A 24,560-nucleotide genomic window follows, 5' to 3' on the forward strand; every position below is an offset into this window, starting at 1 on the left:
CAATTATCAAGTTTTAAGTTTCAAAATTCAAAAATTAGGTATTAATTAATTAATTAATTAAAAATATTTTTCTAATTAAATATATCAAGATCACAATTATATAATTCATAGTCACAGATGCGTACTTATAAGTTATATTACATATTATCAAATAAATTGTCACAGATTTTTCCGTCGGTCATATATTAAAAACATTATAGGTCACAATATATTTGTCGGTCACAGATTTTCAAATTAGTTAGTCACAGTTACAAATTATCAAATTTTTAGATCAAAGTTAAATAATTGGTTACATATACGAAATAGTGGATCACATACCACTGCCATTACCACTACGACCACTCTCTCTTGCCACAATTGCCACCACCACCAACAAAAGCCTTTACCACCACAACCACCACTATCAGATCTCAAGCCACGAATAACCACCTTCGCCATGAACAACCATCTCCACTCGCATATTAACTATTTAATAGGTTAAAAATGTTGATCCACTCCAACAAAAACGTACCACAATCGCCATCGTCGCCACTACCACCACTATTTTGCAAGCTACCAAAAACAACCTGCACCACTACCATCGTACCACTATCACCTCACCACCACTGCCCTATCCAACACCACCATTTTACCTTCTCTGTACTACCATATTTGCCACCATCTCATATCACCCAAACCACCCCAAAATCACCCAAAATTGGTTTAGATAGTTGAGACATCAAAAGAAGCAAGTTTCCATAAAAACTCCCTACCAAACTGTAGCAGCAGGGAGGGCGATGCCTCTGTTGGTGCTCACATCGTCAACTACGAAGGCGTCGCACAACAGCGACGATGTCGATGCTTGACTTTCACATCAAGTGAGGCCTTGTAGCGACTCTTGGAGGTGATGTGCTGTCGTTCACAGTAGCATCAACCCTACTGAGAAATCTTAACAGCTCGATGCCATTTGTGTCGGTTGGGGTAAATCCTTCATCGTCGATCGGTGCAAATCCTTTACGTCGTCGTTGATGTTCAGAGAGAGAGAGAAGGGGATAGTAGAGAGAGTTATGGAAATGATAGAGTTTTGATAGATGGGTGGGTGAGGTGTGTTTTGAAACCTAATTTGTGAATAACGAAACTTCATCTCTGATTTTTAATTGTAATCTTTAAACACTTAGGGTTATGTAATTTCCACTTGTATAATTGTATTCTTTTACAATTCAATTATACTTCAAATAACAAAGCAAGGAAGTGGCTACAAATCGCCTCCTGTTGTGTACTAACTCAACCTAAGCTATCTGACCTACTGTTGTGTCGGTTGCCAACAAGTCTTTGCACATCGCCTCTTCGTGACTCGTGAGCTTCTAGTAATTTCCACTTGTATAATTGTATTCTTTTACAATTCAATTACATTTCAAATAACAAAGCAAGGAAGTGGCTACAAATTGCCTCCTGTCGTGTACTAACTCAACCTAAGCCATCTGACCTACTGTCGTGTCGACTGCCAACAAGTCTTTGCCACATCGCCTCTTCGTGACTCGTGAGCTTATAGTCCTTGCCTCTCCCCCTTTTTTTTTGTTCTTTTAGACTTTAGTTCATTGATTTATCATTTATGAGTTATGATTTATGTTTTACGAGTTATGATTATTGACTGCCGAGGTTTATGTTTTATGAAAATTGGGAATTTTATGAATGTGAGAATATGTGATAATATGTGGTTGTGGACTGTGATTTGTTTGTGATAAATGTAATGGATAAATTGGATATTTGTGATTTGTGATAAATAATAAATTGATGTTGAAAATTGAAACTTCTCATTTTATAATACATGTTTTAAATTTTATTTTCACATAGATTATGGAACGATTTTTTCAACCGAAACGAAAGTCCCAACTTAGTTCTTCTAGTGGTGCATCTAATCCTGTCACTACTTCTAGTCGAGCACACAAGTTGTTAAATATTAAATATTTATAAACGACTCACTATTACTGTCGTTGATTGTTGACGGTTAATAATCAAAGGTCAATGACTACTCTAACTAATCTCTAATCCTAGATCCGCCACTGGATATATATGATAGGAGTTAATTCTCGATTCGACCTCGTGGTTAGCAATTGAACCATTGACCTAATCATCATCCCAATCAGTGCTCATATTGGATCTAAAAACTATGAGTAAAATAACCTAATATATGGTGAAGTTTTAGCAAAATATCAATCGGTGAGGGTGCTCAATCATTAAAAGCAAGTTATGATGCCTATACTAACAAAGTATTTACTTTTCTAAGGCTTGGATATATTTGACTAGTCGACTATTCTCTTAGTGCTTGTTTGAGTTTCATTATAAGTTGTAAAAATTATAATGTGATAAAATGAGTAGTAGATAATAATTGTAAATCCTATAAAATGTGTAGTTAAGACTAAAATTTGAAATTAACCTTTAAATTATAAGGATATTATAATGAAAGGTAAACAAACTCGACACATGCCCTTTGCACCTGTATATCTCGATAGGCCTATTTTTGGGTTGAGCAATTTCTATGTTGTGTTGAGGTTCTATAAGTATCTAGCTCAAGTTCTAATGCCTGAAATACGGGTTTTTGTCTGGTTCTTATTATGAACATCACATTGAGAAATATGGTTAAATAACACTTCAACTAAAATTTACGAGGAATTATTAAATAATAAATAAATGAATTTTATTTACGAAAATTATTTTTTATATATTATGAATAAGAGAACCCAAATTCATATTATTGCATTTGATGCTTTTATAATGAAAGATCAAGGACTAATTTGGTAAAGACCACCTCGTTACTGACTAATCCAACAATTTTTTCCCAAAAGTCAATACGGAAAATAATTAACGAGTTATAAAAGAACCGAAAAATATTTTTTCTCATATCAAATCATGGAAACAAAATATTTTGACGTAAATTATCGCCAAGGGCAATATGTATTTATTAATGAAAGATTGAAGATAAGGTTTGATGAAAAAGTTAAGAAAATAATTACTATAATGAGTAAAATTTGAGGATCTAATTGCAATTAAAATATAATATAAGAAATAAAAATGCCAATGCCATTAATTAAATTCCAATTAAGATTCTTCCATAAATTTGTTACGCAGAGTCCAATTATTAATATTATTATTATCACAATAATCATTCGCTTCTCTCTCCTGCTCTAACGCTACTCTCCCTCTCTTTCTCTCTCTGAGAACTTCAATTCTAGTTCTTCAATTGCGCATCGATTGTTGCTTGCTTGAATTTCTAAGGTTCTGTTTTTCGGTCGGTGTGGAGGAACAATAAATATCAAAGGCTAGAATATACAGGAGCTGGAGGGGGACACACTGAATCGCAGACTAATTGGCCTGATGAAACAAAACAACAATGCCATCGCTTGCCCCTTCCTCCCGTAACAAGTTCAAATTCCTCAATGTTCTCTCATTCAAATTCAGGGGCTACATCGCCTTCTGTACCGCGAAGTCCTGGACGAGTAGAAAATCTTACAAGCCCTGGCTCACGTTGGAAAAAGGGAAAATTGCTTGGTAGAGGCACATTTGGGCATGTTTATGTTGGTTTTCATAGGTGCGGGATTCAGTCTTTTCTCCATTGCTTTCAGAGTTATTATATGTTATATAAAATTCATTATTTGCTTCTCTTTTTTCTTTTAGATGGAAGGTTTTTGTTCTTATAACATATCATTGGAATTCTTAAACCATCTGTACCATTTATTAAGTTATTAGACATATTTATTATGTAACCATTTGTTAGTTTTTCAATTTATTCATTTCCTAAAGTTGATTATTGATTTTTATAATACACATGGCCTGATGATGCTTCAGTGAAACTGGCGAAATGTGTGCTATGAAGGAGGTCACATTATTCTCAGATGATGCGAAATCGAAGGAAAGCGCAAAGCAGTTGGGACAGGTGAATTTTTAAGTCATTAGATGCAAGGAGAGGTTTTTATTGATTGCAAGTATCGAGTCGGTTTTATCCGTTCATGTCTATTACAATCCTTTCTGTTTCTTACAGGAGATTACATTATTGAGCCGTTTACGGCATCCAAACATTGTGCAGTATTATGGATCTGAAACGGTCGGTTATATTCTTGCATCCTTGTCATCCCTCCTATAATGATGATGCTTCATGTATAATCTTCAGACTTGAGTCAACTATGTCAACAAATGTCTTACTGCATATTTAGTTATAGAAAGCACTTTTAGTTGACTTAGTAGGCACATTTCTTCAATGTATTATGAAATTTGTGGAAATACACCTTTTACTGTTTTCTGCATGAACTGCCATATTTACAACATTGGTCATAAGGCTGTTCTTGTAAAGTTTCTGAAATTATTTTGCGCGATTAGGTGGATGATAAATTGTATATCTATTTGGAATATATGTCTGGTGGTTCCATCCATAAGCTTCTACAAGATTATGGAGGATTGAGAGAATCAGCTATCTGTAGTTATACTCAACAAATTTTGTCGGGGCTTGCATATCTGCATGACAAAAATACCGTGCATAGGTAAATTTGGTTTCCTTTATTTGGATAAATTTTCCACTTCTAACATGGATGTGAACCATACTTCATTTCTAAGCATGTTGTCTTGCACTTATGCTGTTTATATATTGCAGGGATATTAAGGGGGCTAATATCCTTGTGGATCCAACTGGTCGTGTCAAGTTGGCTGACTTTGGCATGGCAAAGCATGTAAGTGTGGCTTTCTCTCTGATTTTCCTTCATTAACTTTTTAATGGTCATGAAATGAATGGTCCAATTCAAGGGCTTACTGCTGCAAAAGAAAATTCGAAGAATTATGTAATGGGAACTGCCTGCAATTTTCCAAACGCAAGGAAAGATGGAGGCAACACAGATTGATAAGCGTGATCTTTGAAGTGTTATCAGATAATGTGACTCCTAAAGAACTCTGCAATAAGGAAAATCAGCTAGTGATAATCGCTGTTTATAATTAATTGACTTCAAAATTAGCACTATGTGGCTGTACAAGACCTTTTTTTTTTCCTTCATTTGTTTTTCCTGTCATCTTAGCTAGCAAACTCTTAATTTTTTAAGTCTATTACACATCTTGATATTAATGTTATTACAAATATTTCTTGTCTGTTTCTTTCTCATTTAATAGAATTTTCATCCCATGATGGTATTAGCGGTTATGTGCACTTTTCTGTTTTACAGATTACGGGGCAGACCTGTCCATTGTCATTTAAGGGCAGTCCTTATTGGATGGCACCTGAGGTGGGAGATAATTGTTTCCTTCATTTTTATCTGCTATATGGCTTTCTTTCGAGCTCTATGATTTCATTTCTTCTATCCTGCTTTTTTAGGTCATAAGGAATTCAAAAGGGTGTGGCCTTGCTGTTGATATATGGAGTCTCGGATGCACCGTTTTGGAAATGGCCCTATCAAAGCCTCCTTGGAGCCAGTATGAAGGGGTCTGTAATTTGAGCTCTGATTTTCTATGAAATCAATTTTTTTTAGTTAGCATGTCTGATGGATGTCAGTGTTGTACCTTTCCCTTCTCATCTAACTTCATATTGTTTGATAAATGTTAACTTGCTATGATCTGGAATAAGTACTCTGGACCTTATTTGTCTGATGCTTTGTGTTCTGTCCTGAAGGTTCAGGCCATGTTCAAGATTGGGAATAGTAAAGAACTCCCTACAATTCCAGAACATCTCTCGGATAAAGGCAAGGATTTTGTGAGGCAGTGCCTGCAGCGGAATCCTTCGCATCGTCCTACTGCTGCTCAGCTTTTGGATCACCCTTTTGTGAAAAGTGCCATGCTTCCAGAAAACTCCAAATTTGGATCTACACCTCCAGATCCTCCCGTGGTAACTAATGCTGTAAAATCTACGGGATTGTTATCTATTTTATGTCACTTCTTCAATGTGCTGAGATTTGTAATTGTAATCTATTTTGTTTCACTCAGATCAATATTTTATTACGTTTTCAGGCCTAATTTCTGGCTAGCGGAAACAATTTTTGGAAGTATGACAACAAAATAGTTCTATGACCTCACAGCAACTTCACTGGGTTGGGTGCAAAGGGAAAATCCTAGCTGTGTGATTTCACAATACTAATCTCCTCCGTCTTAGCAAACAATTTCCCCCTGTTTTATCCCCATTCTTTAAAAACTGATTTTTCCCCAACTTATTTTCAACCACACATTTTCTCAATAGAACGATTTTACCCGTATACCCAAAATTTTTTACTACTTTTTAATGGATACATTCTCAAAAAACTCACTATTACAATATCTATTCTTTCAAAAAATGGGGCTCAAGCAATCCCTTACAAAACCTTGAGAAAGACAGACAGACTTGATTGGCATAGAGAATCAGGGTTGTGAAGCCCTCTCTCTTCCATATCAATAATCATTCTTGACACTTGTTTATATGCAACATGTGAACTTCAAGTTGAATCTTTATGTGTTGCCTGGTATTTTGTTACATTGTTGTTGAAGGATTTTTGAGTTGGACTGTATCTTGCTTGTCACTTGAGACATTTTGGCCACTTCATATATTTACTGCCACTTGGTTTCAAATTACCTACAGGGCATTGGACACACGAGAAGTCTTCAACTCTTGGATTCGGACAGACTTGCTATCCACTCATCTAGAGTATCAAATTCTAAGTTCCATTCCAGGTGCTCCTCTCTCTCTCTCTTCCTCCCTCCCACCCTCTCTGGTGCATAACACTCCCCGCCGTTTCTTCAACCGAAAGTAATTAGTCAAAGCCTTTGTTAATGCATCATAACATTTTTGATACATGGTAAAGGATGAAGATACAGTGATAATTGGCTTTGTTCACTGATTTTATTTTTTTTATTTTTAAATATTTTCCAGTGATATTTGTATTCCTAGGAATGTATCGTGCCCTGTCTCTCCAATTGGGAGTCCTCTTCTACATTCAAGGTCACCTCAGTACCCAAATGGGAGGATGTCTCCGTCGCCCATATCTAGCCCCCTCAAAACTTCTGGCTCTTCCACACCTCTGAACGGTGGGACTTGCTCCATCCCATTTAATCAATCTATAATATCTCAAGACAATTTTCCCAACTTGCCAAAGGTGCCGCCCAGTCCCCGTGTCAATAACCCACCCTACTGGGATCCCAACATTTTTCGAACTGCCAAGTCTGGAACTAATGCTTTTTGGGATCTGACATCAAATGATAAACATGCTCGAATGACCGTGAATGGAGAAATGTACGACAGACAATTCATTTTGGCTGATCGCTTATCTCAACAACTCCTAAGAGATCCCATTAAGCTGAATCCATCTTTTGATCTGAATCCTTCCTCTCCAATGGCAAACCACCGCATGTATGGAGTATAACTTGTTTCGATTCCGTTCAAGGAAGCTTGCCTATGAAGTCACTTCGTGCGACAAGGGACGCGGCTGCAAACACTTGTGACCTTGCACAATCATGTTGGCTTTCATAAAGTTCAAATGAAAAATTAATTTGGCTGGGAATGATAGCTTCAGATGTATATCTGATCCTGCACTGAATCTTTGGTCTGGAAAATATATATTTATTTTATTTTGCATAGAATAGAAGAGAAGAAAAAAGCAAGGGCGTACGGACAATAAGCAGGTGTAGAACTAACTATTTTTGTCTTCCAGTCTGCAAAGGCTGTACAGAGAATGTAGCAATTTTCCCTGAATTCTATATCTTCTCTTTCTGGGATTGATTGATCAAATAATTAATTGTCTAACCGACCATATAGAACATCTGAAGTTCTTCGACGATACTAGTTTTCAATGAACTATATTCATTCGTTTAATAAGAAAACAAATAAATACTCAAAAAATCGCGAGGGTTCAAGGCCCACTATCCTTAAAAAGCCTACTCGACTCCCCAAATGTTTATCCCATCTTCAAGGAGGAATCCTAGAATTCCGTCCATTTTTTGGGTTTGGAAGAGTGTGAATTTCCAAGAACAAGAATCTTATGCTTAACATGTCGACACGCATTGCGACTGGCCTAGAATTGGTTAATTCATGGAAACAAAATTTGAGTTTAGTTAGGATTTTCTTCGTTCAGGCCTGATTTTTTGTTCAATTTTGCTTTCCATTGAACAGGATAAAAATTTCTCACAATTATTACGGCAAGAAAACCTTATATTTTTTTTCATTTCAGAACTCAGAGGGTTGTCTTGTCCTACTGGCAATGGGAAGTTTTTATCTTGTCTACGGGAATCAATTTCATTTCTTCATAGTTCAGCAATGCCCATCTGTCTGTTTTTACTTCTCAAATCTGCTTGGGAAATGATCTTCAAATTTATTAAATACCATTTAAATTATTTTGACAAATCAATCTTCAGGAGCACTTGATTGCCAAATAAGTTGAAATAATTTGTTGCAATTACTATTACCTCCTCGTAATTTGAAGATAATTTTAACTTAGCCGAACATGCTCTTAACAAAGAGGTTTGACGCCAAAAAAATAAAAAAAGAAAAAAAAATTAAAAATAAAAAGTATTGCATTATTAATCAAAAAAACAAAGAAAATAACGACCTACAATATACAATTACAACACCTAATTGTGGAAAGGAGATTTGCCAATGGCAAAAGAGACATTGCAAACAGTTTAGTCCTTAATCTTGATGCATATTAATATATTTCGAAGGCCACCCTCGGGACATAACCCAGTGGTGCAAAGGACAGGAGTGAGGTTATCTCACACCTTGCTTGCAGTCGCAGTGTAAGAGTTCGATTTCTGAGATATGGAATTGAACTCCTTGTAGGTGCAGTGTACAGGCAGCTCTTTTTCCCTGGCCTGATGGGGTACATCCTGCGATTTACCTCCCTCACAAAGTTCTAGGAGCGAGACGACGGGAGCCCTCAAGATTGGGGTTCAACCTTTTTTTATATATTTTGAAGGCCTTCGGAAGAAAAACCAGCAGCAAAAATCCAAACAAATCCAAACTCCAATAAACCATGTTTGACAATTGCCACCGCAATAGCTCTCCCAACTGTCACCCTCCAACTGCCGCCGTCTTCTGCCTTGGAGATTTCAATCCTCAATCACTCCATCACCTTGAAAATCCTCCTCGAATTGTAGAAAATCAGGATGAAAACCCGAATCGGTAATGAAAAACCACTAACTAACTAACTTCCTAACTTATTTGTTTACAGCTGGATAAACCGAGCTGAGCTGGGGAAATTTCTTCTGTTAGCTATGTCTTCGATGCTTACCAAGCTGCTGGCGGATACGATGATGATCACAGTGACGGCAGTAAGCTACCGGAAAGTGAAGAAGTCGCAAGGAGTTGGTGATTTTAAGGCCGTTTTTAGAGCGGTTTTGTCGATTAAGGAGGGTTCTAGCACTTCTTCTTTAGCTATACCTATATCTCTGGGCGGACCAACTCCACTGGACATTTTTCTCAGCTAATTTCTCTAAAGGAAATCAATTGTTTGAAACAAGGGAGGTTTTCTTTATCTTCTTGAAACAGGAAAATAAAGTCGCCAAGACAGAGGTGTCAAGGCAAAATATGAGAAATACACGTGGCAGATGGTGACAGTGAGCAAGTCAATTATATATCTTCCAACGCTAAATTCTGAAAAGAAATAAAATAATAATAATAAATAAATAAATAAATAATAATAATAATGATGATGGAGGTGGTCAAGCGACTTTGTGTAGTTTTATAAATAAAATTAATGTGGATTAATACAGGTAATTATATCTAGGAATAAGTTTAAGTTAAATTTGATTGTAAGAATGGAATTTGAGTAAAAAAAAAAATGAATTCCAAGGAATTAAATTGTTTAGAACTTGTTTTATTGAGAATTGTCAATTAAATGTGTTTGATTGGTATAATTTTTCACCTTAAAAATGTTGAAATTTTGGATCTTTTGGTATTCGTTTGACTTTATTTTTCATGAAAATTGTCAATTAAAATGATAAAATTTGTTACAATTATAAATAGAATTTGTTTTCATTGCCCAAAAAAAGAATTTAAAAACAAAAAGAAGCTCGAAATTCAATTTCCACCAAAACCAAAGGAAATTGAATTCCTTAAAAACCAAGAAAATCACGTCACTTGGGGGTAATTGGAAAATCAATTCCATGGAATTTTTTGGCCATCAAACATACATTTTTGGTAGAAATAAAAAAAAAAATTTCTCCATTTTCCATGAAAAAAAAAAAAAACCTTATCAAACTTGTATTTATGGAATACATTTTTTTACACATTGAGCAGATGGTCTTGAATAGTCAGGCTGGACATTCACCCGATAAGGTAAGATTTGCCTCGATCTAATGAGATAGGGTGGACCTACATTTGGTGCTATATGTTCGATTTTAAACTTAGGGTCGATCTAAAGCTTAGCTTTTGAGTACCTAAAACAAAGACATGAGGGGTGATAATGGGGCCATCATCTGATGCTTTAGGAAGAGTATAATATATGGGTAGAACAATAAATTGTACATAAATAATGAACTAGGAATGTGTATTTATATTATTTCATGATGTAATCCTATAGCATGTCTTATAATGCTTTTAAGTTCTTATTAAGTTAATGCTTAACTTAAATGGTAAGAACGAAGTCTTACCAAATTGATAACTTGAGTCAAGCCTCCTTTTGTGTGGATAAGTAAAATCCTTAGATCCCTTGAAAAAAAAAAAAAAAATTTTAAAAAAAGTTGGAAGTCTTACAAAATGTATGGATAAAAAGTATATTCGATCAATTTAAATTATAATTTAAACTTTGCCAAACATGCACCTAATTGGACTCCAACACGTGAGATTACATAAGATTTGATGGACTAGGATTTTCACACTTGAGTCATAGTGCAAGTGATTGTACGAATCGGGATTGGAATAAGGATTGTTCTACCTTTGTTGAGGTGTAATTAAGTACTAAACTAGTAAAGTTGTATTACGACTTTGCCATTAAGCACTCTTTGATATGACATCGAACTATATGCATGAGGTTGGCGAGTGGGCCCCTAGGATCGAGGTGGTGCCTCTAGCCTCTGAGCCCCAAGGTGATCTAATGACCCTTGACCTCCGAGGTGGCATGAAGTGTTGCCTCGTGGTAGAGGAATCCTCGATTAGAAGGTAAAGCTAATCACATTATGACATCACACCTACTTGATTTGTCGAGGATGGGTTTAGATAAACTGAGTCAAGAATGGCTCTCTTGATGGTGCAAAGCTTGTAATCAAACTTTGATTTGGCACCAAATGCACTTGGATGGCTTGCAATTAAACGAGCATTAAATGAAATTGACTCACATAAATTCAATTGAACTCCATTTAATTGAATCATCGTTTAATGATTCTAATATGCCACATAGATTGTGTTTTACATGAACTGTGTCAAATAATATTATTCTATCCCACGAAAAGAATAAGATGATGACACATTTACTTACTGTTTATGCTTGTATCAGAATAATGTGGCAATTTAAAATAACGAAGTCAATTGTTTGGTTGACAAACAAAAATACTAGCAAACATTAAGAAAATTGTAAAAGAGCTAAAATGTAATACTACATTCTCACAATCTCCTACTTTCAAAAAGACAAAATCTTCCATTTTATTTATGATTTCCTTTCGCATTTCAATTTGGGGTTTATTTCCATTCATCTCCAACCAAACAATTTAGTTAAAAAGAAAATGAAAATGTTTATCAACATAGTAGATCGTCTATGGATACGTACATGTTAATGACAGAAGACCCGGTTAAAATTGGAACCCCTGCTGAGAATGTAAGGGCAATAGGTTAAAAAATTGGGTATACATACTCTAATAAGACAACAGCATTTTGTTTGGGTATGTCTATTAATCTTAAAATATCTTTTCTACCTTTGTTTCTGATCTTAATCTGAGCATTTCTGCTTGACGCTTCTAGGCCTAGGGGGTGCTGCTAAGTCTCAGCATTGCCATTGACAGTGCCTTCATGAAAATCCAATGTTTGTGCTGCCTTTGTGAAGTTGTCGTCTTCAGCGCCGGAGAATAATGGAGGTTCTATCTCTGAGAACAGAACTAATTTCACATGATTTGATGACATAACTTCCTTCCGTCCTGCATATTTGAAGCCAACCAGATTGTGAAGTGCAAGTTTGATGCATAAAATGATACTAAAACATAAAACGGCAAGATATAGACGTACTCTGTGAAAGAAACTCTTTTGCAGCAACACTGCAGAAAGATAAACCTCTTTGTTTAGTATTTCCATCTGAAAAAATATTGCTGTGCTTTCCACCATCTCGGTCATCACTGTCGATAGAGCATGATTGCATACATCTTTCAACGCACACCGTTTGATCGCCAGCCTTATCCAACACGCTCCCTTCAGATTCTTCATCACCTTTATCAACTGGACAAATACCACTAGTTTCATGCCGGTTCACAGGAATCAAAGGCTTACCGGCACTATGTTTACCTATCTTCTCCAGAACATCACTTTTCTTAGGTATGGCACGTTTGGTGCTACAAGTATATTGCACTTCGTCAGGATTACTTAGCGTGACGGAGATAGAACCAATCATCACCTTAAAGCTATTTTTATCAGTTTGGTTACTGGTCTCTTCCTGCAATCTAGGTTTTGAGTTCTGGTCATCATTATCCACTTTAAATTTCTTGGTCCAAGCTTTGCTGCCATTAAGTAGAGTCCCATGATCTTTAGGAGTAAGCTTTTGTATGGTTTCAGATTTCAATCCTTCAAGATCATGACTAACGTAAAAGCCATTTCGATCACCCTTTTGTGACTTTGTCACCTGGCATCTATTGGTTGCTAAATGCCAACGGCCATCTGAGTCCATCTTCTGGGTTTCAACGGTCTGGAAATTGTCTGCGTCAATATGTTCGCTGCTGAAATCAAACATAGCTTCAGAAACATCTATTGCTTCACTTGTAAACTGAATGGATTTGGGCCAAGAAGAAACAATTACTGGCATGTCTGGAGAACTCAAATTGGAATCTGATGAAGATGTAGGGTCGGGCACTTCTGCTGAGAGAAACTCGTCTAGTGCATTATTAGAGATATTCAAGTATTCCTTGCATGCATTCAATTGATCCTTTGTTTTCTGTTCCTTCCGACGGAGCTTTTTCTGTTTTTTTCTCTCCAATTGTTCATCTTGCCTGTTTTCAGAATGGCACAATCAATTGGTGAAGCATTCAAACTTCCAATAGAACAGGACTGAGGAAGGAATATAGTGTCTAGGATTGAGCTTCGACACATCGTTGGATTAGTCATAATTCAAAAACACAAGTTTTGCTGTCAATATCATAAGCAGATATAAAACTTTTCCCCAGTCTTACAACTTCACCAGAATGGCTTCAATTTCCAATAGAAAGGCAATTAAATAAACTAGCTCAACAAAACTAAACAATGCTGCTGCATATTCCATATAACAGATCGGAGAGTTCTCATTGTGAGATAACAATAATGCATGAACAGGAACTACCAACAAAAGCTACATTACTACAACTCTCCTCTTACTGTGCATACCCATGTGGGTCAACATGATTCAGACTATATACCCATATTCAAAAATGAATTGATGCTTTAACATGTAAAACGACAAAATTTACTCACTGTTTCTTGTCTCATCATTTTTCAGCCATAATATTGTTCATTCTGGAAGATGCAATATTTATTACTCAAATTTTTTTATCATATTCCCAATATTATGTACAACATCTTTAGAATGTAGAATGGTAGCTTACTCATTTTAAGAATGGCGTGACCAAGTGCCAGTATCTACAAATAAGATCCTCTTTTCATATAATTCCCAGGATCCTAAAAATTGATAATTCGATCTATGAAACTTAGATCCCCCACTTATAACAACATGCAACATCTGTAATCGAATTTTAGGTTATAGAGCACAGGTATCGTGTACTGGATAAAGATAGATATATTCAGCGAGTTTCAAGCATCACATGTTAACCCTCCATTTACACACACTGCCCCCATTATAAAATTCATTTATTGACTAACAAAACCTACCTTTTCTGTGCAGCTTCTTCCTCCTCCACAAGCAACTTCTGACATCTTAAAGCCTCTGCATCTTTGTCATCTATCCATGCTTTCACCTGATAACAACATTGCAGTGGCTTAAAAGAAGTTGTATATCCTTATAAATCATTCCAGGGACAAAAGGCAAGCCATCCAAAAAGGTATACATGTAACACCCCCCCACCCCCCAACACCCTACTAAAAAAGTGAAAAAGAAGAGAAGAACCAATAATAATAATAATAATAATAATAATAATAATAATAATAATAATAATAATAATAATAATAATAATAATATTTGGTTCTTGAAAGCAGAAGGGATGCTAGTGAAGAAAAGTGCATACTCGTACGCAAGTTAGACATATTCTGGTTCCCATTGCAAGCTATGGAACTTGAATCCCACATCGAAAGTATGGACTTGGCTCTCCAACTTCAACAACTAGCTTTTGAAATATGAGTCTCCTAAGATAGAGTAGACACCACGTCTCCTGGTTACAATTGACAGGTGAGGATGGTGACACCAACATAGCAATGTTCACTTGGGACTAGTCACGGGCTAGTGCAAAAACAGTCCAACATGAGAGCCAGTATCGCGGAGCATGGTGCTTTGTCATATTTCTCATTGTAAGTTATGGGATTTGGATTCCATATCGAAAGTATAGATTTTCGGTGCATGGTTTATATAGACTTGGGCTCTCCAACTTCAACAACTAGTTTTTAAGGTATGACTCTCGTAAAATATATAACATAATCATGGGGTTTAATATCATACTTCTCAAATTAAATTCCAAATTTCAAGTCCCATAAGCATAAAACCTTGCAAATAAAATGTATGCGTGGTGCATGATGCTCTTTTTATAAATGAGATACAAAAAGAGGCAACTCAAAGTAAGTAAACATACCAACAGGGAAAGAACGAGAAAAAAGAGGAAATACCAGTTGCTGTTCGAAAAGAAAGGTGGTGCAAGCAATTAAGTTCGTCAACTTAAGGCTATGTCTAGCAGTTTCCTCATCAAAAACATATTTTTGCAGAGACTCAGCTGTACCAGCACATAAGAATGTATTCTCACTAGCATCATCTAGGATACTAAACAATTCCTGTGAGGATATTGGAAGCCTGGAAGAATTGGCTTGAATAATATCCTGCAAAGTTTATAAAAATGACAATGAGAAGGGAAATAATTTTTTCAAATAAGATGATATTGAAGAGGTGAGACTAAGGGGCAGGCAGGACGATCAACAAAACCTCCCTTACCAATAATGTGGAGCCAGCTCTCACATAAACCTGTGGAAGAGTCCAAACACCTGGCTGGTGGAGAGAGGATGCCAAAGCCCTAATGACTGATGAACTAGGAATTTCCTGAAGTCAATAATATATCTATTTCAAATTAATATTTGGAGATAGAAGAAAATTCACTCTACATAAAAAAAGGGAATGGAAAATGGGGAAATTGCAATTTCTAAGCATTGCTAATGAGTAATGTTATCTATCTAGACTGCTGATCATTAACAGTTTGGGTGACAATTAAATGACATTAATTGATATTAAATCTAAAACGTAGGGACCTGATCTTTAGCAAACTAGATAGATAGCATTACTCTTGTCATATTCCACAATTAAGAATAAAATCAAGTATTCCCAAAATTTTATAGATCACTTTCATGTCATTCATGAATGTTGACACTCGAATAGAATAATCTCTCCATGCACATTGCTGTCTGCAAAATATTTTGACTCTTTGCACTCAACATATATTTGACTTAAAAGAAGTCTATTGTGACTATAATGACAGAAACACGTAATTTCAAAAGAAAGGCGAAGATAAAGTCAAGCTAAATAACTTCCTATAACGTAGAAAATTATGTTGACATCCTTGTGATGGGAGAACCAAAATTAGGGAGAATTATCTTAATTACATGAATTTAAAAACAATTCTTTCAGAATATGTACAATGGAGCAGTACATTTATAAATATGTTTCTCAATGAAATCTCCATGGAACTTCTGAATATTTTTCAATTAAGACCATGCTAAAACAGAACTTGACTAGTGAATTAAATGCAAGTTTGAATGAAATTTAAAGCCAAAAAATTCAGAAAATTAACTACAGGAAATTTCAAGACCAATACTGTTTACACAAACTACTGTATTTTCTTCATTATAGATGACAATTTTCACAACCATTGGTTCCCAAAAATCAACCACCTTAAAGAATTATCAAAGATAAGAACTTTCATGAACTTTAGTCCAGACATGAACACGTGTATATAAATATATGTACAGTTGATAGGGAAGAACCAGTTACAACCTTTAGCGATGCATCCTTGAGGGATAGAACTTCCTTAGCCTCCTCCACTGAAAGCTATACCCAACACAACATAATCATTCAACAATACCAAAAAAAAAAAAAAAAAGATGTGGAAACCGAGATAAGTAATACCTTATCCCAAAATGCAGCCAATAAATCTCTATTTTTGTGAGATTCCTACACCGTATAAGTTATAACATCAGAGATATTGTAGAACATATGGTCAGGAAGAAAATATTCGACCTGTCTTGAGGGAACGAGCAAATAGAGAAGAATTAATATATCCACAAGCACACAATTGCATGTATGAATCTAATTAAATAATAAGTCGTCTAAAACTCAGACAACCTTATTGACATTTAAAGATCGCAGGTGCACACGAATATGTCTCCTGTAGTTAACTGGTGAACAAAACTCCCGGGAACACTTCTTGCACTTTTTGATTGTAACTTTCAGAGAAGTCAGCAGGGGCCAACCAGGGAGATCTGCACAAAAAGGAGAGTCTACAAATCAATATTCCTGATTGAGTAAAAAGACGATTTCAACAATCTGCTTACAAATTACAAAATGTCTCATAAAATTAACCCATTAACCATTGGCTTTTGCAACATGCATATCAAAGGCACCAACAGCCATTGGCATTTCAGAGATGAATGTCCAGAAGCATTCTTTCTTGTTCCCACAGTTGTCCATTACATTCAAATAACAAAAATAAATCCTTAACCCCATGGACAAGTTCATGCACACAAGACTCCAGCTAGTAGCTCGGTACCTGGCTGATCTAAGGCGTTAAGGAACTGGATCCACTGGACTGGGCTGTCACCTGTCCTTGAGAAAGAGAGAAGAGGCTCCTTTTGGATAGCTTGCCTGCTGAAAGTGTCAAGAGAATCATTCCCCTCTTCTTTTTTCATAGCATTGAGAGCTCCACTTGTGCTGAGTTTAGCTACTGACATCTATGCTTCAACTAATTACAAATAAAAAACAAGCATCAGTCACAAGGATGAAATGGGAAGGTCTATGAACAGAAAAGGAAATATACCCGCTAAAACATTTAAAAAATAACATATTTATTTAATCAGAGAAGGAAAGCAAATTACTTTCATCTTAACAATTTAAAAAATAATAATAATAAAAATAGAAATAATTAATTAATTGGAGATTTACATTCTTCAAATTTAACAAATTTCTTCAATCACAAACCAACTATTTAAGGAGATTTACTGAAACAATCACATTTTGAGGAAAAAAACCTGGATCCAACAGTCATATATATGGGATGTAGGAAGTCGAATCTAGTAGACACACACAACGTATTGACAAGCGTTCATATCATAAACCATACAGGTATATAGAATGAAATATAAGGAGATAATTCAGATGATGAATGCACATATGATAAGGGCAATGGATAGCTACAGCAAGTTCACGGAGTCTAAATATATATTTTCCAATACTAACACAAAACTAGTTTGGTCCTACCTAGTCAATTGTTATTCTTCATTAGCCTTCATTTGAAATGTTTCCTTGAATGTTCAAAGACTTGTCACAGAGCCCTGATATATATGGCTGAGAAAACCTGTATTTCGTTCAGTGCTCCTACTCATAAAAGTTAGAGGCATTTCATAGATCCCAACCGATGGACTGATTTCAGTACAAACATATCTTAGCTGCTAATGTCCCAACCAAAAAACCAGAATAAGAGGTATACAGACTGCTTGGTGTTGAACCAATTATAATTGGAATAAAGATGCAGGCAACTCGGTCTGTCACCTGTTGATATCACCAGCATGTCACAATGTATGGAAAACCTTAATGCCAACTCAAGTACTTGCATGAATCTATTCAAGCCTATCAAGCCTTAATATATGCTAGCAGTTTAAAATGTAAGTCCAGAATGTCTTCAACATGGAAAACGTTGAAACACATTCTAAGATTTGGGCAAAAAACATAAATATTTTTCTCATGAGCTGAAAAGAAGAAAAGTGAGCAAACTGTAGTCTCTCTCATAACAAGCCCAATCACTGAAGCATCACATTTAATACTGTGATTGGACTCCACTTTTCAAATGTCAAAAGATGTTGCCTACTGCTCTAATAGGCCATGTTTCTCTGCATTTCATATGTATTCATATTAATATAAAACTAACCTGAATAGCTTATCAATGCATTATTTTGGAACCAGAACTCAGATTAGGAACATAAAAGGAAGTTAAAACATAAAAACAAAACACACTTCATACAATCTTGTAACATGCAATCAAATTTAAAGGGCACTGTTATATCAATACAAAGGCAATTATTCAGTCTAAACTGAACATCGCAACTAATTCTACAGGAAACATAACAAACACTAGATCCAATGCATTCGTACAGTATATATTAGGAATAATGCTACTTGTACACACTGGCGGACCCACATGGGGTCATGTGGGGTCAAATGACCTCACAGTTTTTATTTTATTTTTTTATTTTTTCCCTGCTTAAAACGTAATTTTTCTGCCAAAATAGTGAGTCAATCCAATTAATTTCTCAAGTCCAATATCCAAAAAGCCCAAACCCAAATTCTATTGTAGTAGCATATTGTCTTATTTTTGTTAATGATACATTGTTCGAAAAAAATTTCAATTTTGACGCCACGGCTCAAACTGTCTGGATCCGCCCCTGCTTGTACATAAGGAGTTACATGATGATTTGTGTACAAATGAGATATCAAAAAGAGAGCCTGGAATTTTTTTTATTTGATTGAAGATTTTCTGACCCAGTTATATTTTACCATCATGTATATATAAATCATCACTACATGAAGCACAACCCATATATTAGATAGAATCAGTCAAACAAACAAAACGCTAAGCAACAACATAAAAACCATAAGACATACTTTGCTAAAACCCGACCATACACGAAATAAATCCTAATAGATAAAATGAAATAAATCAATAAAAACAGTTCAAAATAACAATGACTAAAAAATGAGTGAGGCTAGCATCGGAGCAAAGCAAAATCTACGGGAATAAACCATAGGAAAATTTCTAAACTAAATAAATACGAAATCAAAAAAAAAAAAATTGTGCTAGGGTTTGAGCTCACATGATCTTTGATCAGCACGTTACTCACGGCACTTAGAGTTAAAGTTAACATAGCAGTGTCAGGTGGATGATTGGAGAGATAGCAGGCGATCGGAGGAATCAAAGATCGCCGGAAAAAGGCCTGTATATATAACTAAATACACAACAGTTTCATGAATACCAACTTTTTTTTTTTTTTTCGAGAGACAGAGAGGGAGAGAGAATTGAAGAGTGAAAGAGTGATAAAAACGAAGGACCGCAGGAGGAGACGTATACACGAAGAAAAATAAACCCATTTTGCAGTGGCATGTATTGAATATTTTATTAATATTTTTTTTTTTTTGACTAAAATAAAACTCTTTATTGAATAAATATTTGACTAGGAATTCGCCACGAGAATCATGCAATATGAATATCCATGTGCTGGAAACACGTTAAATACGTTGTATTGAATTGTACTAAATGAAGAGAAAAAAAAAATTATTTTTTTAAATTGGTTTAATTTTGTTTATGACAAAATATGTTGGTATGATTGCTTTTAATTATCAATATTTTCTATGAAAAATGTCATTTTTCATAAAAATTTCTATTTTTGTATAATTTGATTGATAATTTTTTCTTACAAACAATTTTCTTATTTTGGTCACATAACCATATTTTCCTTGAAAACAAGGAAAATATTTTCTTATTAGAGAGTAGATTTTATTTTTCAGCTAATTCTTTCTTTTTCTCTCTCTCTTTTTCTCTCTTATATATACAACATTTATCTCTCATTTACCCATCAATAAAAAATAGACAAGTATAACATTTTCTAGGTTAAAAATTAAATCAAACAAACATATTTAAGTGACATTTTTTTTAGTTCTAGACAATTTAATTGCCTAAAATTTATTTCTTTTTGTGTAAATTTCATGTTTGTAAGCAAACATGTTACTAATCAATATAGAATAATCAACATGGAGACCTTGTTACTGATCAATACAGAATAATCCACGTGAAAACCTCACATTTATACACATGACAAGCACCCAAGAATTGGTATAAAAAGGATCAACATTTGAAGCTGTCACGATGAGCGCCGAGGTTGTCTCATTGAGAATGGTCGAAGTAGCCCTATCTTTCTTATCGAAGTGGTTTACCTTCTGCTGCCAAGCTCCCTAGGTATCCAAAGTCCTTTACAACTAAAAGAGGGTCGGGCAAGCACGTCTTCAGAAATTGACTATTGATATGAGCTGATGTAACGTGTGCAATTAATAAGTGTAAGTGATGTCAACTTAGGTTTGTAGAGTGGTTGACCACTTGACCTTTTGTCAAAAGTCTATCAAAGTAATTAATGTGAATTAGAGTTGATGTGACGCAAAGGGTCGACAGATCAAGCCACATGGATCCAATCCAACGGTGGCCATGTTGGCCTGGTCATCATAAATAGGCAATTCTTGTATCAATTAAAAGGATCTTGGAAAATATATACAAGAAAACACAATATACTTTCATTGCTTACTATTCATCTTCTTCTACAAACATACTCTTTATATTTTACATACAGTAAACTACGCCCACGTGTACATCGTCCTTTAATGACACCCGTTGGCCATTTTCGAAGTTGAACAAAACACATTCTAAAACATTAATGGCAGGTGGCTTAAATGAATAATTTGTTGGATATTGGTTAAATAAATCAAGAATTGAAAATCGATTAAAGTGACTTCGTATCGATTTCGGCCAAATACTCAAAAGTTCGACTCAATCCGTTTAGGCAAAATTGTTTGCCACTTCGCCGCTTCGGGACGCACAAAAGAGAATTTTGATTTCTCTGCATGTATTGAAGGGTATATTTGGCATTTCGAAAACCAATATCGGATGAATGAGAAATTACGAAAAAGGACGAAAATCAGTGAATAGACACATTTTCATAAAGGTGCATTGTTTGGAAAGGGTGCATGGTTTGACCTCAACCATTAGTGAATAGACACCTTTTCATAAAGGTACATTGTTTAGAAAGGGTGCATAGTTTGGCCTCAACCATTTCGTCCACACCCTTTCATGGTCTATAAATAGGACCCTTTGGATGTCCTATTCCACACAATTTGATATGCAAAACATCTCTCATCCTCTCTTCTATCCAAAATCAAAATCATTTCATTTATTTTGATTTTCCTTCATTTTATCCTTGGAGTACATAAACCTAAATTTGGTTCGTTGTACTTTGTATTTTGGAGTGCTACAAACACAAGTGTAGCCGTTGTATTTTGGGAGTCGATTGTTGAAATCTGTAGGCACCGTTGCGGGGCAAATTCGACTTAAAGACAAAGAGTCCAACTCTTGCCTCGGCTTTATCCCTACTTTCTTCTTCTTCTTGCTTGTGGTTTCTTTGCCGTTACTCTGTCCCATTTTCGGCACGGATTTACAAACCATCATTATACTTGTTTTGGCGTCACTATTCACAAAATTCCTCCAACATAAATAAGTTAATTTAGTTTTATTTTAGACTAATTTAGTTTTATTTTAGACTAATTCTCCTGTAATTCACTACTAATTATGTTATAGATGTTCAAATTCAATTAAGAAAAAGTAGCGTTATGCTGCAACAATTCTCGAAGTGAGAACGTGACTATTCAACACATTTAAGTTGTTTGAGAATAATGCTATTTATTCTTAATATGTTGATTGTCAGTTTAGGTGTCAACATATCATATGTCCTGCTAAATAAGTCATAGTTCCACGTATTTAATTGAATATGTAATTTAATATCACTATTGTTGTCAGCAAAACTTGTGTTAAATACCGTGGTGGTCAAACATTACTTAACTTTTGTTTAATCTCCATTATTTTCAAATACATTTTTCTCTCTCTCTTCTTTTCGATCACACATTTTTCAATAAAATAATATTACATACAAACCTAAAACTTTTATTTTTTATTTTTAACCACACATTCTCCATCAATCTATTATTCTAAAATACATTTTTAGCTAAAAAGGGGCTCAAACACTTGCTTAATGTTAAAAGAGTGATACAACACCAACATAATTGGCACTAAATATCATTAAATGAATTACATAATTTTTCCTTTAATGGAACTTTTTACAAAATATCATATTAACTGGTGTTATAGCACAATGGATAGCATTATTCATGATAAAAGGACGGTCATATTCACATCTTTTTATTTTATTTTCTTTTTTTAATATGAATACTCCATTTTTTTATTTTTTTTTATTTTTTGATATTCAGGTATCCCATCTTACACCAAACTAAATCTTGAACCTCCAAGACCCATGTCCCTAGAACTTTGGAGGGGTAAATCGCGGGTTATGTCTCAATTGGATCACAGGTTCCCCCCATTGACTGTACACTTCTGCGCACAAGAGACCCTCCTCCACAATGATTGCTCCATACCAAATTTTTGGTCGCAGGTTCCCACCAGGAATCTAACTCTCCACCCTGCCGTTGGAAGCAAGCCAATGTTTATTGATCTATCAGTTGAGCTGTGCCCCGGGGGGCGAATACTCCATATTTTGATTACATTAAAGGACGTTAACATTTAATCATTATGACACTTATATTCTTAACTTCTTCTCTTAATCACAGAAACTTTTTACCCTATCTTAGAGAGAGAGAGAGAGAGAGAGAGAGAGAGAGAAATCATAATAAAAAATAATTCATATTAATTTGAGAATAAAAATGCAATGAAAAAATTAGACATAAATGTGATAGTGTATAAATGTTATAAGCTTCCATGCAATTAAGACGTAATCTAGTTATTAAAATATGTGGTGTGAATATATTTAACCAATAAGGAATGTTGGAAAGTTAAAATTTCTTTAAAAGAACTATTATGTCATCACTAATACAAAAACATAAACAAAAGGGGGAAAAACCTATCAAAGAAAATACGATAAGAAAAATGGGGAAAAAAATTCAAGTTTTTCCCCATTTATCCCGCCCCACTCCGTCTCCATTACTATCACCATCGACACCCCCATTTCCATAGGCATTGGGACCATTTTGCAAATCTAAGCCAATGTCTCTACCCTACGATCGACTCTAGCCCTCACCCCAAGTTCATCTTGTGGAGGATCCTAAGAAGTGCCTTCACTTGTCATATCAACCAAGATGACCCTCTAATCTTCCAATGCAATATAAAGGAAGCCTGTGTCAAATTATGACTTCATTTTATCGATGTGTTTGATCACTTCAACCAAACTCACGACGTAGGCATGTAGGATAAGGTAACAAATGAAGGAGATTCCCTCCATTTCTTGGCAGCCCTAGCTATGGCCTCATCAACTTGGCCTTCTCCTCTAAGGCCTTCTTTGTCTCAATTTTAGCTCGAGGTCGAGCCTTTCTCTCCAAAATTTGGTAGCCCTGAGCTCTTCCTTCAAATCGGCAAACATCAGCATCTTGTAAATCCGCTACTGATTCAATCCATCCAATGATCATGGACAGATCGTCCGATGAGTGAACATCTTCTTGAACTTCGGCCTCTAGCCTCTTTATTTTTTTCTTCCTATTCTTTCTCTTCTTCAATATGATGAGCCCTTTTAGTCTCGACTATTTGGAACATGGCAAGGGCATCATTCTTCAATTTCATGAACTTCTTAACCTCAACCTTAATCTATTCCAAAGTCCAAAGGAAAAATGTAAAACTTTAGGAAAGTGAGAAAAGGAAGTGTTGAATACCTCGTACACAACCAACATCATGTAGAGCATGGAATGGCGATAATCGAGCTCAACAGTTATACCTTGCATCATCCATTAACATCTGATTCAAGAACTTATGCTCTGCTTTCTTCCAACTCCATGTCAAAATATAATGGTAGAACTTTGGGACAGGTTCAAATTCTTTAGCTGTGGCAAGGTCCCATTTCTCATTGTCATGACCTATAGCATATAAACACCATTTCCATGTTAATCATGTTGAGCTCTTCCTTCAAGTCAGCTTCTGCTTAAACTCGAGCCCCTTCATGTTTCATCCCGTTATTTTTTTCTCCCCAACAAGACTAGCCATTTCAGTCTTAGCTATTTGGAACATGGTAAAGGCATCATTCGTCAATTTCATGACCTTCCCAACCGTGGTCTTAACCTATTGTAAAGTCCAAAGGAAAAATGTATAAATGCAAGAAAGACTGAAACAATAGGAAAGTGAGATAAAAGAGATGTTGAATACCTTATCCACGACCAACATCACATAGAGCATGGAAT

The 24,560-nt window shown here is 35.3% G+C and overlaps 2 protein-coding genes across 6 annotated transcripts; one reads left to right on the plus strand and one right to left on the minus strand.

Moving 5' to 3' along the window:
- The first annotated feature begins 1,598 nt into the window (after positions 1–1,598).
- LOC111405667 (mitogen-activated protein kinase kinase kinase YODA-like) lies at positions 1,599–7,739 on the plus strand. Its single transcript, XM_023034664.1, has 12 exons — positions 1,599–1,706; positions 1,834–1,928; positions 3,281–3,568; positions 3,826–3,913; positions 4,019–4,081; positions 4,354–4,514; positions 4,625–4,700; positions 5,184–5,243; positions 5,333–5,440; positions 5,627–5,839; positions 6,563–6,654; positions 6,854–7,739. The coding sequence occupies exons 1-12, from the start codon at positions 1,599–1,601 to the stop codon at positions 7,341–7,343; spliced, it is 1,842 nt and encodes a 613-aa protein (XP_022890432.1). The 3' UTR covers positions 7,344–7,739.
- Positions 7,740–11,529: 3,790 nt separating this feature from the next.
- On the minus strand, positions 11,530–19,642 carry LOC111396678. 5 transcript variants are annotated; one of them, XR_002703047.1, is made up of 11 exons: positions 19,379–19,642; positions 17,062–17,253; positions 16,638–16,774; positions 16,422–16,466; positions 16,290–16,343; positions 15,237–15,341; positions 14,918–15,124; positions 13,973–14,058; positions 12,131–13,101; positions 11,824–12,042; positions 11,530–11,715 (listed from the first exon to the last, which is right to left on the minus strand). XR_002703047.1 is itself a non-coding variant. In XM_023023141.1 (11 exons), the coding sequence occupies exons 3-11, from the start codon at positions 17,240–17,242 to the stop codon at positions 11,885–11,887; spliced, it is 1,944 nt and encodes a 647-aa protein (XP_022878909.1). In that variant the 5' UTR covers positions 17,243–17,253; positions 17,769–18,059; positions 19,379–19,642; the 3' UTR covers positions 11,530–11,884. The 5 variants fall into 5 exon arrangements, 3 of the variants coding, with proteins under 3 accessions (XP_022878909.1, XP_022878901.1, XP_022878923.1); XR_002703048.1 differs by having other exon boundaries at positions 11,530–11,718; XM_023023141.1 differs by adding an exon at positions 17,769–18,059 and having other exon boundaries at positions 11,530–12,042.
- Between the last annotated feature and the right edge of the window lie 4,918 nt (positions 19,643–24,560).

The sequence above is a fragment of the Olea europaea genome, chromosome 1, assembly GCF_002742605.1.
Source record: "Olea europaea var. sylvestris chromosome 1, O_europaea_v1, whole genome shotgun sequence".
Taxonomy (NCBI): domain Eukaryota; kingdom Viridiplantae; phylum Streptophyta; class Magnoliopsida; order Lamiales; family Oleaceae; genus Olea; species Olea europaea.